Below are 18,209 nucleotides of genomic sequence, written 5' to 3' on the forward strand. Positions count from 1 at the left end.
TCGAGGACATCGCCTCAGTGTTTGCTTTAGCCTGATGGTCGTGTTTTCCTGAGATCCAGAAGACTGGCAGAGTGACAGAGTTTGGGGTGGGAGTGGTTCCCTGTGGAATAGCTGTAGCACTGTACTGTGGGACGCGGCCACTGAAGATGCCACTCACCTGAGTGGAATGCTGCTTTGGCATATAGGGTACAGAGCTGGACTAACCTAGGTATGGACTTTGGGCTTCTCCTGACTCCTGTGTTGTTTTTTTTTTGTTTTGTTTTTTTAAAGATTAATTTATTTACTTGAGAGAGAGAGAGAGAATAAGCAGGGGGAGAGGCAGAGGCAGAGGGAGAGGGAGAAGCAGAGCCCCTGCTCAGCTGGGAGCCGGACGTGGGGCTGGATCCCAGGACCTGGAGATCATGACCTGAGCCAAAGGCAGACGTTTAACTGTCTGAGCCACTCAGGCGCCCTGACTCCTGTGTTCCGTACTTGGTGATTTCGAGAACGGAAGAGAGGCTTCCACAGCTGAGCTGTAAGTTGATGCTGCCTGTGACTGTGGTGCTCACCTTCATGTGACTTTTCCTAGCTGGTCTTCCCCAGGCTAGAAAGTGTGTCTAACATGGGTGTGCCTCACCTGCCCCGACCACGTGCAGGTTGAGCTGGCCCCCTCCCCACTCGGTGCACCCACTGAGCCCTGCCCACTTTCTCCTCCCATGTCCCTTCTCCACTGTGTGTGCTAAGTCACTCAGCACCCTGCATGTAGCCCCCTGAGAAATATTTGAATGAGTTTTAAAAGAAGAGATATTCCAATCATGGGAATGATTTCTAAAAGCTCATGATTAAATTCTTGGGAGGGCCTTTTTGAATGTCAGAATCCTTGAACTTGGGGCACTTACATGAGGAACCTCACATGAAACCCAAGATTTATATTTTTTTGGGAGGATTAAAAAAATATGGTTGAAAAGTAGAATTTTAGAAAATTTAGAGAAAAATTTTAGAAAAGCTTTTGCCAGAAATGTACTAATGTGTTGTAGAATGAAACCTTATTTTTGGTTTCTATAAAGTATCTGGAAGGAGCAGGCTCCAGAAACCAGACTTTGACACCTAAAGTGACATTTAAAAACTGAAAAGCAAGCGAGGTAGCCTAAGCTGGTCAGCCCTGACTATGGCCAACTTGACTGGATGGGCGCCATCTTTGTTTGGAATTGGACTCCTGTCATGTGTTCTGGGCTGCCTAGATTTGGGGAACCATCTCTGATGTTACTGTCTTCTGAATATACAAAATATAAATTCAGAGTCTCACTAGATTGAGACTAGGTGGGTAGCAGTTTTACTGGAACAAAACCAAACTTAGGGACAAAAATGCTTTTAAACCTGAGAATCATTTGTGATTTATCTGAAGTAGAAAGGAATGTGAGGGCTAGCCAGATACATCTTGAAAGTGGTGGCCCCACGATTTTTACCTGTTTTCTTTTTGATAATATATGGGCACTGCTCAGGGAGTATTTATTTGTGCCGAGTGTATGCATATGGTCTCTAATTTAATTCTCTCCATGGACAATAAATCCTGACAGGTTGGTATTTTCTTCACTTGTAAATTTAATTTAATCCAACTCACAAGGTGAAATTTGTGTCTATTTTCAGCTCTGAACTCTTTTACAAGAAAATCTTACCAGTTGTAAGCCCTTTGATATGGACTCCCTTTGTGATTTACCTATAAGATTTATATTCATAGGTGTGAGCCAGCAACTTCCTACATCATGATTAGCTATCAAAAATGCATGTAGACATTTTAATTGATTTTTTTTTTTTTTTTTTTTTTGGCTCATGAACTTCTGATTCACCGAGAGCCAAATCAGTGGCTGTTGCTGGGTTGTAATTAAACAAGAGCATATATAATAGTTAATACTCTCCAGTTTCTGGGGCCATTGGAGTTTAAATTTGGCATTCTTGCAGGAGGAGCTTAACTCTTTAGTGGACTTTTTCTTTAGCGTAATTTTTCCTCCCTTAGGTGCTTACTAAAATGCAAGTTCCTAAGCCCCAAGTCAGTGGTGGAACGGACCAGGAAATTGCGTTTCTAAGAGGCACCCCAGGTGGTCTGGGTCCACACTGAAGCAGGAGGGCTGCTACCCCAGCCACTCAGAGCAGCGCTGGAGGAAGCAACGTGGCGACCAAGGACAGATGCAGCCATGGGCCTGGGAGTTGAGCCGTCTGAGTTCTGCTTTACCATGTGACCTTGGCAAAGTTACTTGTCCTTTCTGAGCCTCCATATTCTCATTTGTAATTGAGGGTATCTGCTTACCTCACAGAATTGCTGTGAGGATCAAAACCGTGAGGTCGCTTGATGTCACGTTGAAGGGCTCAGGGCTATGCAGTCGAGCAGATCTGGGTTTAAATTTCAGTTCTCTGGTTCTGCCTTTTGCTAGCTTTGTGACCCCAGGCAAATGGCTTCATTTCTGTTTCTCTCCCCGCAAAATGGGGACAGAAGAACCAACCGCATGATACTGGTCTAAGGACTGTATTCACTGATGTTTGTAAAAGATGTGCAGTTCCTGTCTCTTAAATGATCATTGGTTTTGCTTGTTTTTTAAAATATACCTTTAGACACCCGAGTGGAAAGAAAACCAATTGTAAATGTGGATAGTGATACCTGGAGAATGAGCTGTTTTTTTGTATATACAGATAAGGCAGTGGCTCCATCATCAGGAGGAATGGAGTCTTTGAAGGGGGCAGATTTGCCCTTGTGCCCCCACTTCATGCCTCTTGCCTGTGACCAATGGCATTTGAGTGTGACAGATGTCTGGGGGGAGGAGTTTGTATGAAATATCAAGACGTGGTCCCTGGTTCAAATGAGGTATTGAAGTATTGAACGGATGGTCCTGTGACCTAACAAGCTAGACCAGCTTCTAGACATTGATGGGAGTGTCAAGAGGAAAATAGCATGTTTTTAGTTCTTCTGAAAATAGTTTGTCTACTTTTTATTTATTTATTTTTTGAAAGATTTTATTTATTTATTTGACAGAGAGCGAGACACAGCAGGGGGAAGTGGCTGGAGAAGCAGACTCCCCGCTGAGCAGGGAGCCCGAACTGGGGCTTGATCCCAGGACCCCGGAATCATGACCTGAGCCGAAGACAGACGCTTAAATGACTGAGCCACCCAGGCGCTCCTCATCTACTTTTTAGATGGATGATTTGAAACGTAAACATAATATTAGCCAGAACCAAAGGCAGAGTCAGAAGTAGAAATAAAAATAAAAAACTTTGCTTTGGTCCTGGCATTAAGTTGCCACGATGGTTCTCACTGGTAGCAGTGTTTCCCGTCTCTCTCCGGTGCTTGCATTCCATAGACCTCTTCTTCACAAATTTGTCAAATGTAGAATTATTCTCACACCCTAGCTTCTTTCATCATCAGAATTCTGGACAGGCTTTTCACTGCATTGAACATATGTGCTGGCTTCTCTTGCAGGTAATTTTTTATGGGAAGAAATGGGGCCATTTTGTCACACTGTGTGTCTTCCTTTTTCTCAGTCTGGTAGTGGCACCAATGAAGAGCCTGCAGAGTCGCTAGTGCACGTCCCGGACCTGGCGCAGCACAGTTGTGTAAGATAATGGCCCAGCAAGCGAATATCGGGGAGCTCCTGTCCATGCTGGACTCTCCCATGCTGAGTGTGCGTGATGATGTGACAGCTGTCTTTAAAGAGAACCTCAGCTCTGGTAAGCAGGGTCGTGCCCATTCTCACTCATCTGCGCATCAGAAGGGACTGACCTGGGGGTGACTATAGTCTGCTGATGTTGGTTTTCATCTTCTAAGGAGAGTCTCCAAAACCACTGAGAAAAGAGCATCAATTGCCAGATTCACTCTCTGTGTGTGCTTTAAGCTTTTGATTGTGGAAATATTCAAATAGACACACAAACTTATTAAGTAAGAATTACATAATGAACCCATGACCCAGCTTCAAAGTTGCTGCCTTTTTGTTTCATCTCTCCTCCCTTGCTCCCCCCCCCAACCCAAGTATTTTCAAGCAAATGCCATGCAGAAATCACATATGTGATTTCTGGTATAAAAATGCGTGACCTCTCCTTAATCAGAGAAACAGGAATTTCAACAGTACCTTTCTTTGCTTACTAGGTTGACAAAAATCAAATATTGATTACAGAATTGGGCACTGTTGGCAGGAGAATAAATTAGTATTTAGCCTTTTTGGAGTATCCATCACCCATTAAAAAGCATGTACCATGTGTCCCACTGACAAGAGTCTGTGTTTCATTATAGCGTTGAATGAAGTCTAGTGAAAACTGGGAAAACCCAAGTATCCTTCAGTAGGTGACTGGTTCACTGAGTCATGTAGAGCCGAGCAGTGGGGCTCCAGGTCAGTGAGGAGACTGAAGTAGGTCAGAGGTGGACATGGGAGGGTGTCTGCAACACTTTGTTAAGTGGAAGAAAACACACACACAGGCTGCGTGTAAGTGGGTGTCGGGGCTTTGTGTTCGTATGCGCACATGTGTGGTTATCCAAGTAGGAAAAGGTTTGAAAGGACGTGTACCAAACTCAAGGATGCTTGTCTCTGAAGAGTGGGTTGAGAGGCTGGTAGTGAGGAGGACTTTCATTTTATGTTCTTTCACATCATCTGAGTTGTTATCAGTGGACATGGTTACAATTTTATAACCAAAGAAGGCAATAAAAAAAGGAGATAGCATTTCTATGCTTTTACTGATATTTAGGCAGGTTAATTTGGTATTATCCTATTGTTAAACCTAAATAGATTGAAGGGTAGAAATAGAATGCTTCACGTAACTTTGGGGAGCCACTTTCTGGATTTCATGACCGGCAGCCATTTGAGGTAAGTTTAGAATATTAAAGGAAATAGTTATTTCCCTTTCCTTTGTTCAGACCGTGGTCCGATGCTCGTAAACACCTTGGTGGACTATTACCTGGAAACCAATTCTCAGCCGGTATTGCACATCCTGACTACCTTGCAAGAGCCACATGACAAGGTAACTGCTGGAACGTAGTGCTGGGCCATTCAGTCTGGCCCCGGCCGGTGTGGCGGCCTCTGTGTGCACCCCTACCCCGTGCCATATGTCCAGAGCATGCTCCTTCATCTTCTCCGTGCTGCAGATGATCCTGTTCCCAGATTGCAGCCACATGGAAAAAGAATTTATGGAACCCATGTGTCCTGCAAAGTTTACAAAATAAAATGTATTCTAGAGTTTATTTTTAAGCTTTTGTTGTTCCAAGAAATCTTATAATTCCAGTGCTGTCATTGTACAGTGACAGTTTGACACGTAAGGTGCCCATCTTTAAATCCATGCTTTGAATAGGATTTTGGACTTAATCAATTGTGGGAAAATCTATAGGTCCAGACAGCTGTGGGGCTAACTGATGAGTCCTGTTGCCCAGCACCAGGCACTTGGAGCGCTCCTTAGTGTTTTATTTTTGTTGGTGGTAAATAGCTCACAAAACATTGTAGTTGCATACTTTGGTTAAGTGTTGAGTTTCTAAATGCTAGTGGCTTCACTAAGATTTGAAGGCCTTGCCATTGGGTGCCTTTTCCAGTATATCTTGTTCTGTTGTTTTCTGGGCTGAATTTTAACTTCTAGATTACCCGATTTATATTTGGGGCCAAACCATGTAGACTGGGCTATGGTAGCAATAAGCAGCTGCTACCCTCACAGCTTCAACAACCTGCCACAGGCTTAGGACCAGCAGTTTTTGGAAAAAGTGGCTTATTTGTACTTAATGAGACAGTCCATGAGTGAGTCTGCCCCTCACCCTCCTGGCCTGCACCTGTGTATCATGGGATCCTTTTTCAGGACTTGCCAGCTGGCTGCCCTCTCTCAGGCTAAATGCAGCAGTGTTTTGTGTGCCAATGTGGTTTTGATCTTTCATTTGATCTCTTTACCTGGTTGGCCCTTGCTTCACGTCCGTGGAGACTCGAGGAACTGGCATACATCCTCGCTACCTCTGTTTGTGTCACCTGCTACGTTCTCATGAGAATTTCCCTTGTTTCCCTTGATTTCCTCCCCCCCCCTCCTCCCCCCAGCCTTACTGAGACCTATTTCCCCTGTTCTTTTACGTGTTTAGCACCTCTTGGACAAAATGAATGACTGTATGGGCAGAGCCGCTTCTCGGCTGCCCGCACTGTCGCTGCTGGGGCACGTCATCAGGCTGCAGCCACCTTGGAAGCACAAACTCTCTCAAGCACCTCTTTTGCCTTCTTTACTCAAATGTCTCAAGGTACGATGTTTGCAAGGGTTTGAATGAAATGGCTTTGTGAATATTATTTCTGAAATTCTGGGTAACTTTAAAGCAAGCAAGCTAGATTTGAACTCTGAGAATTTAGAAACTTTTAGTGTTTGGCTTTCCTCGAATGTCATGTCGTCCAGAGTTGGTACTTAGTAAATTCTCAGTGCATCCCGGTGACTGGCAGGTGGCTTTTGTCCAAGCAAATAAGGTTCAACATGACATTATTCCCACCTCTTGGACTCCATCATTGTCCAGTCTTACCTCCGTTAAAACATCTGGTTTCTCTTTGAGGGAAGCCCAGATTCTCTTTTAGCTAGGAGAAAGATGGCTAACAGCTCTTTTTAACCATTCAGGACCACGTTCTTACTGCGGCCATAATTAAGGTTTTGTTGATACAAGGCCTCCTGAATCGCATCCTGCCTTTTGCACTCTAAATGTAGTGTGTTTTTCTACACAGTGAGTCAAAACCTAAGTAGAACTTTGTGGTTTAGTTTTCACAGTGGCTTGCTGAAATACTCCAGGCTATTTGCTTAATCTGTTTTAATTCCTGGACTTTTTCCTATCTATAAAATAAGAAAATGTGGTTAATATTAACTGCCTGTACCTCACAGAGACGTGAAAATACCCAGTAGCATTTGTCCCAGGATGGCAGTACCTCTGGATCATCTGATCCAGCACCCTGCAAATTGATTTTTGTCTCTGCCAGCAAGGGTAACTGTTTCATTACCCCTAGAGGTGGGAGTCACATTGGTAGGGTATCATAAAAACATGCATTTAATGTTGAGAAAAAACAGGAACAATTGGTACAACTTACTTTTTTTTGAGTGAATGGATTGGAGATAATATAACTCAATTTTGAAGCCACACAATTCAGTTCAGATTGTAAAACACTTTACTTTTCCAAAAGGGTAAGCTTTGGCAATTGCTCATGGAGCCATTGGTTAGAATAGTACCATAAGCAAAATTAGGGTTAGTCATTTTTACTGGAACTGGTTATGTGTTCTTGATTCTCCTATCAATATTTTACGTTCTTCTTACTAGATGTCGGCCTTGACAAAAGGCTTAGTGCTTAACGTAAAAACTAAATCTATTTAAGGCTTTATTTCCAGACTCGTAGATTTTCTTTTTTTTAACAGTAATAATGAATGTCTTAGCCTGCGTGGTAGTCTTTTGATTAATATCTTGGTTCTTAAATCTGAATTCCAGTTACTTGGCAAACATTCATGATTTAATTATGGGTCAGGTGAGCTGCTGTAGCTATCCAGAGTTGATTCATTATCCATTGGGTATTAAGTATCTTCAATTAGCCTGAAGTTATATGACTTGATATTTAAACTATAGACATGGTCAGAGGTCACCATATCTTCTTTTATTTGCTGATCTATAAATGCTGCTACCAAGGTGAACCGTTAGGGAGATTTGTTAGCACTATGCTAATTTCTTCTTAAATTACACTTCTGTTGTAATCTTTTAAAAAATACTGAATTGCTTGACATTACTTGTGTAGTGTTTTTTAAATTGATTAACAAAAAGTAAATATTTGAGGATTTGGTTGAATGAACAGAAACTGTCATGTTCCTTTGTTCTGTTAAAGGCATCTCGTCACGCTTCTGTGCCAAGTGCCATAGGCAGAGCGTCCCCAGGTCAGGTTGAAGTTTCTCTCCCAGATAGGTTTGTCTGGGGGCAGCAGAAGTGGTCTTTGCAGATTCATTATGGTCAAGTCTGATCAGTGTTGTTTCCCTCAAACCTGAGGGTGAGGAACCTGAGTCTATGAGGGGACCTCTAATTTGTGATGCCCTTAGCATTTAGAGCAGCCTCTTGGTGTGCTGCTAGTGCTGATTCTAAGGCTGTGCCTGACAGGTGTTCTTCCTGCTCGACCTTTCCTTCCACAGACGGATACCGATGTCGTCGTCCTCACAACAGGTGTCTTAGTGTTGATAACCATGTTACCAATGATTCCACAGTCGGGGAAGCAGCACCTTCATGATTTCTTTGATATTTTTGGCCGTCTTTCGTCGTGGTGCCTGAAGAAACCAGGTAAAGATGTCCTTAACATACCTGTCATTCCCTACCAGGTGAATGCTTTCATTAGGGATTGATAGGTCATGAGCTGTAAAGGAAAGACGTGTAGACTTTTGTAGCTGGAATGGGTGGGTTTCACCAGCCGGTTGCGGAGTGCCTTGGGTGTACTCACTGTGGGCATGACTATTAGATGCCTTCCTCATTCTGTTGGTTTAAGAGGATTAGTTTTCAGAGAAACTGGTAGGATGTAAAACTTCCTAATTGTCAGTAAATTTCAATCTATCAAAATACCTTCAATCCATGTGGTAGCAATACAGGACTAGGCTTGGGGCACCTTTTTGTCTTACTTTGCTGGTCTGTTGTGACAGAACACAAACCTCTGGTTCTGAGAACCTGTCTTTTGTATGGAGGAGGAGGGAAAATGCAGCGGGTCCTAATTAGTGTCCTCATTTTAAATGTGGTGGGGTTTTTCCCCATACTGGCAGGGAGTCCAGCTCTATGAAAATGATTTCAAAGCTATAAGCACGTGATATTTGGAATCTTTTGGTAAGGCCAGCATGAGCTGTTCATGTTGAAAAGATGAAGTGTGTAAGCCGTGTCACACCAGGTACTGTAGCTTCCTGTACGGGATTAATAACAAGTGCAAGATCCATGTGATGCTGGTTATTTAGTAGGCTCTTCTACAGAAAGGAGTGGTCTGTCCATTATTATGGAGGAGCTGTACAGATCCGATGGACTTGGGGTTTTCCATGGGGTCTGGGTGAGGCTCGATGAACAAAGTGTTCAGTTTCTCCCACTCTCAGCTTCTTAAGCTAGTTTCTAGACAATAGTATTTTTACTCTTTAGTTACAGATCTGCATAGCTAAGACTACACACTGATTTCAAAAGGATCTCTCACATTTGTTCTGTAAATATTTGAATGTTCTGCACCAAGCACTGTGCAAGGCACTAAGGGTACAGAGGTTAGTAAGATGGTGCAGTAAGAGTGTTCAAGAAACTCAAATTCATGCTAAACAGGACAGTGGAGAAGTATCATTACAAATTTTTGGGGGGCACCTGGCTGGCTCAGTTGGTAGAGCATGCAACTCTTGACATCAGGGTTGAGTTGGAGCCCCATGTGTGGCGTAGACTTTACTTAAAATAATAATCATAAAAAACAACAACAAATTTTAAGGAGAGTGATTATCATGAGAAAGTTAGGTCAGTATTGTGAGAGTGTCCAGTGAAGACAGGAGTGTAGGATTGGATCCGTAGGGGCCTTTATGGATCATTCTAAGTAGATTGGAGTTTATTCCAAGGCCGTAGGGAGCCACTGATGGATTTTAAATAGGAGTGTTTGGTGTGTTAAGATTTGCATTTTAGGAAAACACTCTTGCTATCTGTGGAGTGAGGTGGGAGCATTCGACCACAGGTCATGCTGGCGGCCACGTGCTCATGTTTGCTTTGCACAAGTCCTCTTGTGTCTGGCTGAGTCTCCTGTCCATGATTTCCTATTTTAGGCCACGTGACAGAAATCTATCTTGTCCATCTCCATGCCAGTGTTTATGCTCTCTTTCATCGCCTCTACGGAATGTACCCTTGCAACTTTGTCTCCTTTCTACGCTCTCACTACAGTATGAAGGAGAACTTGGACACTTTTGAAGAAGTGGTCAGGGTAAGTGAAGACTGCTCATTTGAGAGCCTACATACTGTGCGCACAGGCTGTGGTTGGGACCCATGTATTCAGTGGGAGACAGATTTTGAAAAGCAGTTCAGCTCTCCCCATAGCCCCAGCCCTAGGCAACCACTGATCTCCTTTCTGCCTTTGTAGACTTGCCTCTCCTGATGAGCATTTCACAGACATGGGATCATATAGTACGTGGTCTTTTGGGACTGATTTCTTTCACTTGGTGGAATGTTTCAGGGGTCATCCGTGCTGTGTAGCAGATGTCAGGACTCCATTCCTTTTTATTGTCAAGTGATATTCCATTGTGGGGAGATACCATAGAAATTAAGCCTTTTGTAATTTGTCAACCCAAATTCTTCTAGCCAATGATGGAGCACGTGCGAATTCACCCGGAATTAGTGACTGGATCCAAGGACCACGAACTGGACCCTCGAAGGTATAGAAATGAAGCTAGCGACTCAGAATTTTATAGCATCTCTTGACAGATTAATGTGCTGTAGGTGATGTCCCTACTGAGGTATTATTTGGGAATACAGGTTCTTCTACTTATAGAATCACTCTGTTTTGAAGGACTTGTACAGCTAGAACTTGGTTCAAGTCTGAAACATACTCCTCACAGAGAATTAACCATTCCTCCAGGGGAGCGGAGGCAGTTGCCGTGCAGACGCCGGCCCCGCAGAGCCCCTGGAAGGCGTCCAGCTTGGGGATACTGGTGATCAGGGGTACCAGTGATTGCACGAGGCAGGCTGAGCAGCATGTAGTTGAAAACAAGTGGGTTGTGGGAATTGCGGGTGTCGAGTGGGGAGCCTCCCCCTGCAGGTAGCCAGGCAACGGCCGGCCGGCCTGCAGGGGACCCTGAGCAGTCTCTAGGTTTATTCTGTGGAGGAAGTGCACCTGCCAGGCTTCCTATTTGAGGATGCCAGTCGTGGGGCAGGTGGAGCTAAGAAGGGATGAAGTTCTCTGCACAGAGCTGGGAGAAGCTCAGCTCCCTCCTCTACCTTCCCTGGCTAGCAGCTAGGCCGATGCCCCCCCCCCCCCAGCTGAGGATTGAACCCTTTCTGGGGATACCTGTCCACAGATAACTGACATTTAGGGATCTCCCACTGAAAAAGCTGGTTCATGCCTGATCTCACCTGACAAGCCCTCGCTCTGTCATACAGAGCCTCAGTTGGCTCAAAACAACTTTGTGTGAGAGAGATGGTATGTGGAGAGGTATACGAATTGTGCCTGTAAAGTGTAATAACATCATATGAGTACCTGGGCACACAGTCGCCGTCCAGCTTCTCAGCTGGAACATTGCTACACATCTTTCCCCCTGTTCCCTGTCCCACTTCAGAGAAACTCCCGTTCTTGCTTTTACGTTAATTGTTCTTTCTATTTTGTAGAGTTTTACCACGTGTAACGTTATGCTTTGGAAAGCTAACTGGGAAGCCAAGCCAGGCTAAGGAAAGGGCAGTCCTATCACTATTAGATGAAGGTTCTCAGGAGGCAAGGGGAAGAGCCCAGTGTTTGCGTCTTCATCCGGCTTCCCTTCATTGAGCGTTTACAGGAGCCCCAGGGGTGGGGGGGTGTCAGTGGGCAAGGTCATTCACGAGTAAGACCTGAGACATAGAATGCTCACCCTAGTCAGAGCATCTCACAGGGCCTGTAGCGAGGCTGGCTTCTGGATGTGCTGCTGAAATATGGCAGAGGACAAAGACTGCTCGTTTGCTGCTTCTCAGCTCATGGTGGCCCACTTCCAGGAGCAGGTCAGAGCAGCTTCCATCTGTGGAGCTGATCCAGGCGGAGAAGGGAGAGTAGGGCCTTCATCAGTGCTTACTCAGGACAGACTAAGTACAGACAACCTGTCCGGGCTGGGATCACCTGCACACTGCGTCCCTCCGTTAAGAAGATAGTGCGGTGGGGCGGCTGGGAGGCTCAGTTGGTTAAGCGACTGCCTTTGGCTCGGGTCATGATCCCGGAGTCCTGGGATTGAGACCCACATCAGGCTCCCGGCTCAGCGGGGAGCCTGCTTCTCCCTCTGACCCTCTCCCCTCTCATGCTGTTTCTCTCTCTCTCGAATAAATGAATGAATAAAAATCTTTAAAAAAAAATAAAAAAGTGCAGTGGCAGTGGGGACGAGTGTGACAGCCTGCCATGCGCCTGTCTCTTGGCCTGCCTGTCGGATCTGTGCCTCGTGCACGGTGGTCTTCTGCATCTCTCCTGTGCAGGACTGCCCATTCCCTGTGTCTCCTGTCTCTTTTCTGGGTTTGCTTTTGTTTGTGTGGAGTGTACCCTCTAGTAGCTCTCAGAGAAAGGAAGCAGTTATGTGGCTGGGTACAGACTTCCGGTCCCCCTCATTCTGCAGCCTGAAGACGTTGTGCCATCGCATCTTGCTGCCAGTGTTGCTGTTGAAATCCAAAGCTCTTCTCATTTTGCATGTCTGTACTTGCCCTGTTTTTCTCTATGGGAGCCGTAGAGCCCTCTCTTCGTTCTCCTCTTATTCCGACATTGCCTAGTCAGAATCTGTTCTCCTTTAATCTGGAAACTCTTATCTTCAGGCTCTAGGAAATTTTCTTTAGTTATCTCGTGTTTGATTTCCTTCCTTCCATTGTGTCTGTCTGTCTTTCTGGAATTGCTGGTATGTAGATGGGGGCCTCCTAAAGTGTCCTCTGCTTTTCTTTGCTCTTCTGTTTTTTTCTCTCTGCTCTTTTGTTCTTTCTGAAGGTCTCCTCATCTTTAGCTTTTAATCCTGTTGTAAGTTTCCCTCCTAGAGCCATGTTCTTAGCATCTAAGAGTATTTTATAGGTCTCTGAATGCTCCTTCTTGTAGTAGCTTGTTTGGGGTTTCATGGGTGCAACCTCTCACATCCTCAAGAATGCTGAGAGCCGTTTGTTCCCCATGTAATCCATGGACTGCTGTTCTTTTGAAGTCTTCTAGGCTTTCTGCAAAGATCTGATATCTGCTTGTGTCTGGGTAGGGAGACCAAAAAGCTCTCTTCACAGGGGTGGGACTTGTCGCCTCTGAGCTTGCCGTGTGTGTGTGTGCGCATGCATGTGCATGCCCACGGGTCTGAACGTCTATTGGAGATCCTGATGTCAGTATCGTGTTCCTCCTATCGTGTCAAGTTTTTGTAGAGAAGGGTCTTCTAATCGCTAGTCTGGGGAGGGTCTGGCTGCTGCTGGAGGGAAGAGGCTAGTGGTGAGAGAGGTTAGTGGTCTTGGCATTCAGAATGTACATGCTCACTTAAATCCCTTGCTTGAATGGTACTCATGTCCTCAACTATTTCTGGAGTAGCTCGGTCCCGAAAATCTGTTTTACTCTTTCCAGAGAATAGCCCAGATTTCTGCTGCCTGGGAGCATAGAGTCGGGGAGGAGACCCTGGGACTCTGACCCTCAAATAGTTTTCCCCCTGTCTTCCCTAGGCTAGCCATCCTCATCTACCTGTTGCTCATCTACAGTTCCAGAAGCACTTGAGGTGCGAAAATTCTTTAGCTTTTTAAGGATTCTGCTGTATAAGTCAGGGTGACTTTTAGCTTTGAAACAATGGGAGCTTAGGATTCTGCGTTCTTGGATTTGCTGCATAGGTTGCCTCTGGCCTGTCTGCTTTCTAGTTTCAGGAGCCTGCAGTGCCGATCTGTCTTCCCCCATTCTTCTCCTTTTCATAGGTTTATATTTAAAAACAAACGAGTCCATACTGTAGATTTGGTGGATTTGGGAGGTTATACAATTGGATGCCTATGTTCAGTCTGTCAGACTAACTTGGAAGTCTCCCAGGCCAGCTTAGAGAGCCTCGCTTCCCATGGGTAGGCAGGGGTCATCTGGCTTTTGAAGAAAGCTCTAACACAAAAGACAAGAGACCAACATAGGGGCGCCTGGGTGGCTCAGTTAAGCGTCTGCCTTCGGCTCAGGTCATGATCCCAGGGTCCTGGGATCGAGCCCCACGTTGGGCTCCCTGTCAGCGGAGAGTCTGCTTCTCCCTCTGTCTTCCCCCCCACCCCAACTTGTGTGCTTGCTCTCTCTCCCTCAAATAAATAAAAGCTTTAAAAAAAAGGGGGGGCGCCTGGGTGGCTCAGTCATTAAGCATCTGCCTTCGGCTCAGGCTGTGATCCCAGGGTCCTGGGATCGAGTCCCACGTTGGGCTCCCTGCTCAGCGGGAAGCCTGCTTCTCCCTCTCTCACTCCCCCTGCTTGTGTCCCCTCTCTCACTGTGTCTCTCTCTCTGTCAAATAAATAAATAAAAATCTTAAAAAAAAAAAGACCAACATAAAGAGAAAATGGAGTTAGAAAGAAACTGATAATACAGAGAGAGGAGGAAAGTATCTGTAGTAGCCACTGAAATGGGGCATTTGAGCACATGTAGAGGTCACAGTGCCATGGGGGGGAACATTCAGAGACAAAAGCCTTGAAAATGAAATATGAGAGCTGAAGTCAAGACTTCAACAAAAGAACTGGAAGATAAAGTTAAGACTATCTCAGAAAGCAGAATCAAAGGATAGAGATGAGTATTCTGGGCAGTGATAAGAAACTTAAAATACAGGAAGTCCAACATCCAAGAAAAAAGAGCTTTAGAAAGAGAGGAGAAGACTTTCTTGGGGGAAGAAATTGTAAAAGACATAATAGAAGAAAATTTCCAGTATAAGTGTGAAAAATACAAAGAAATATAACAATGGGAGGATCGAAGGACACGTGTTTCCAAATTGAAGGGTCTCACCTGGCGCCGAGCTTCTGTCAGTGAGAGAGAATGCTCCCAAGTCTCAGTGTGGTTAATCTCAAAACACCAGGGATAAACCTTTCAGAGAGAGAAGACCAAAATGCTTAATTAAGAATCAGGTCAGAATGGTATTAGCTTCTGAAACTGATTGAGACAAAAAGGTCTTCAACATAGAATTCTAGACCCAGCCAAACTGCCTGTCAAGGTAAAGTGTAATAACATCATATGAGTACCTGGGCACACAGTCGCCGTCCAGCGACTCATGGACCCCTGCCCATCTAACTACTGGGGCATATGTTTACCTCTCATGGACCCCTGCTCTCATGGACCCCTCTCTCATTTACCTCTCATGGACCCCTGCTCATCTAACTACTGGGGCATGTGTTCCATCAAAATGAGAGTAGAATCTGGTGAGACAGAGTCCAGGAAACAAGGGGACTTGACTTAGGATCATGGTCACGGGAAGTCTTAAGGTAACACTGCACAGCAGCCCTCAGAACAAACCAGTCTCGACAGAAGTGGAAGAGAGAAGGCTCCAGAAGGGAGCTAGTGGGGGGGGGATAATTCCAGTAGCTTATTTGCATATCGTTATGTAAAAATTATATCAGGCATTGTTTCAGAACTGTTAGGGTAAGTTTACGAAGAATTATAATAGAAACACAGAGGACTGAGGAAAAGAAACAAAAATCCAAACTCCAGGACAAACTAAATCTAACAGAAAAGGAAATCTTGTAGTACACTCTGGCTCAGTCATGCATAGTATTTGCATAGTCCTAATAATCATTGAAAACTGATTTTGAAGGAAATGAATCTATGATACACGTCTGTTGAGAGCATCAGGGAGGAGGGAGAAGGATATACGGAAGTGGCCTGCATCCTCACTGACTGTAATAGAAGTCAGTAGATGATGGGTACAATCTGTGTATCTGGAAATTCAGAGCGTAGGGCGTATTCTTTAAAAATATGCAGGCAGGGTACCAGTTCAGCCAACAGATCAGAAGCAGCTGCCAAAGTGGTTGAGGGGAATGGCATGGGAGGGACCTTTTAATTGACTTTTTAAACTACTGTATTTCATTAAATGCAAGATGCCATGGAGTACTTCTATTTTATGTCCATCTGAGAAAGAAAAAAATGCCACAAAAACTAACACACACACCTGATTAGATATGACTTCCCAGTTTCAGAGACATTAAATGGGAAAAGTCCTTTTAAGAATCAAGGAAATAGCGTAAAAAAGTGCATATAAATCAGACATTTAATGTATTGCTACTGTATTGTGAGTTTCACTTTATTCTCTAAAAGCGATGCTCCTGTGGGTACATAAGCATCCTGACCCTTGCTCTCACTTCATCCCTTGCTGGTTGTGTCGAGAACACTTGGGGAGGCTACCGCCCTTAACACACACAGGTACCCCAGGCAGTGAGCACCCACGCAGACCAGAGGTGCGGTGCTGATGTCAAAAGGCTTTTCCCTTAGGAATGCTGCCCATGCTCGAGGACTCTCTTGTTCTGTATTTGATATCATATTTTCAGTATCTCAGATTGAATGATGAGTTTTCTAGAACAGTTGAGGAGTAGATGTTTTGTTGGGGTAAACCCATGGCATGCCCTTAGTCCTGGGCTGTTTTTCTGTGAAATTTGGAACATGAAGATGAGAGTCTTGCTAGATTCCTACTTACTTAGAAACCTGGATAGCAAAATTATGTTGTCTCAAAAGTTTATACTTGAGCAGGTGCATGCTGTATTAATTACTAGGGCTTTTGTAGAACATTTGGCAAATACTAGAAAGGAAAAGAACATCACCCATAACTTCAGTTCTTTTAATTTGAACACTCAGTGTCGTCATCTCTCTCTGTGGGCATATCTCTGAGTAGTTTCGAATCCCTTTATTCATTGAAGCTCATACCCTGACCATCTTAAATCACTGAATCTTTGAAAACATGATTTTTTAAAATCAGCTTAGGAAGATATAGTTGACATACAATAAGATTCATCAGTTTTGTTGAGTTTTGACAAAAGTCACACTCATGATAAAGAATGTATCACTGCCCACAAGGTTCCTCTCTGTCCTTTGTGGTCAGTCTCCTTCCTGACACTTGGCAACCAGTGACCTGCTGAGAGCATGCTTTTTCATGATGGTGTAACAATTTTTCTTCTATAGAATATATCCCTTTGGTGTGACTTTGGGTTATTTCTTTTTTTCTGTGACAAGCTGTGCTGAGCATTGTTGTCTGTCTTGACGTATGTCGATTTCCACAGGCTAAATCTTAGAAGTGGAACTGTGGATCATATGACAGGAATCTTTGGCTGATTTAAAAAATGTCCTTGTGGGCTTTCTCTAGGTTTGAGTCTTTCTGCGCCGTATTTCCTGTCTAGAGATGGATTAGAAGCCCCTAGGCTCTGATAGACTATAAATCCACCTCAGCTACCTGACATTTTCCAGGTCTCCCTGTTCTTTGATAACCTTTGTTCTGAGGGAGAAGTCCCCCTGGTGACTGCTTGGTGTAGTTTGTGCCCTTTTGAGGCTATGCCCAGTCATTTGTTGATGACATTTTCAGTTCAGGTTAGTTTCTGATAACCTGATATGACCATTTTAGACAGGGAAGGTAGAGGTTTGTAAAATGAATGGCTGATTCTTAATATACCAGTACTGTTTAATACTTGGGCTGGCAGGGTTCTGCCTTGTCCTTCGCTAATCCTAGTTCCATGCCTGGCCTTACGTTAGCATTCTTAAGGGTTTGGTTGTTTGAGTAAATGGATTCCAACTTGCCTTTCTTAATTATCGTTGCCTCTTCCAGGTGGAAGAGATTAGAAACACATGATGTTGTAATAGAGTGTGCCAAAATCTCTCTGGACCCCGCAGAAGCCTCGTACGAAGACGGCGACTCTGTGTCCCCGCAGGTGTCCGCGCGCTTTCCTCATCGTGCGGCCGATGTGGCCGCCAGCCCTTATGTCGACACGCAGAATAGCTGTGGTAAGAGTGACCTCAGCACTTACCTGCTTCCCAGCTTCGTCTCTGGAAAGCGTGGCTCATTTATGTCAACTTTATTTTCTTTTCCTGGGATAAGACTCACTGTCACTCCTAGGAACTGTTTGCCAAATATTGGAAATTAGAATTTGCCTCCAGTTTCTCCTGATTAACCCCTCTTTCAAGTTTAATTCAGAGCCTACCCGACAGTATGCCAGCGGACTTGGGGGTGGGTTTTTAACACAGAAAAAGGAATATGGACTTGAGGATTCAACTTCCCGGCAGCACCCCATCCGAGTCTTTCTATGTTTTAGGTGCTTGCAGTGGGGCCTCCAGGCTGTAGCACTCACTGATACAGTTTGAGTCTGGACAATTTAGAATTGGTTTCTAGAAAAGGCGGGCTTATCTGTAGGTAGTACCCATTAGAGGTGTCATCCAGGCCGGGCTTTTTCAAGTTATTCTGAAGCTTAACTTGACATTAAATCATACTGAACTTGGGGAGCCTGAGTGGCTTAGTCAGTTGAGTGTTTGACTTGATTTAGGCTCAGGTTGTGATCTCAGGGTCCTGGGATTGAGCCGTGAGTTGGGTTCCACACTCAGTGGGAGTCTGCTTGAGATTCTTTCTCTCTTCCT

The 18,209-nt window shown here is 44.6% G+C and overlaps 1 protein-coding gene across 7 annotated transcripts in view; it reads left to right on the forward strand.

The window, feature by feature from the left end:
• TSC1 (TSC complex subunit 1) overlaps positions 1–18,209 on the forward strand; it is a 50,002-nt gene that overhangs the window by 13,302 nt on the left and 18,491 nt on the right. For 5 of the 7 annotated variants that reach the window (XM_073905559.1, XM_073905555.1, XM_073905556.1 and 2 more), the window contains exons 3-9: positions 3,511–3,696; positions 4,874–4,977; positions 6,068–6,220; positions 8,122–8,266; positions 9,751–9,905; positions 10,280–10,353; positions 17,407–17,582. In XM_073905559.1, the coding sequence (XP_073761660.1) occupies positions 3,591–3,696; positions 4,874–4,977; positions 6,068–6,220; positions 8,122–8,266; positions 9,751–9,905; positions 10,280–10,353; positions 17,407–17,582 (913 nt within the window). In that variant the 5' untranslated portion in view covers positions 3,511–3,590. Of the gene's footprint in view, positions 1–3,510; positions 3,697–4,873; positions 4,980–6,067; positions 6,221–6,923; positions 6,941–8,121; positions 8,267–9,750; positions 9,906–10,279; positions 10,354–17,406; positions 17,583–18,209 lie in introns of those variants that run through there. The other 2 variants (XM_073905560.1, XM_073905561.1) reach the window with 2 other exon arrangements.

The sequence above is a fragment of the Callorhinus ursinus genome, unplaced genomic scaffold, assembly GCF_003265705.2.
Source record: "Callorhinus ursinus isolate GAN/ISIS: 27379988/994484 unplaced genomic scaffold, GSC_fseal_2.0 scaffold24, whole genome shotgun sequence".
Lineage (NCBI taxonomy): Eukaryota > Metazoa > Chordata > Mammalia > Carnivora > Otariidae > Callorhinus > Callorhinus ursinus.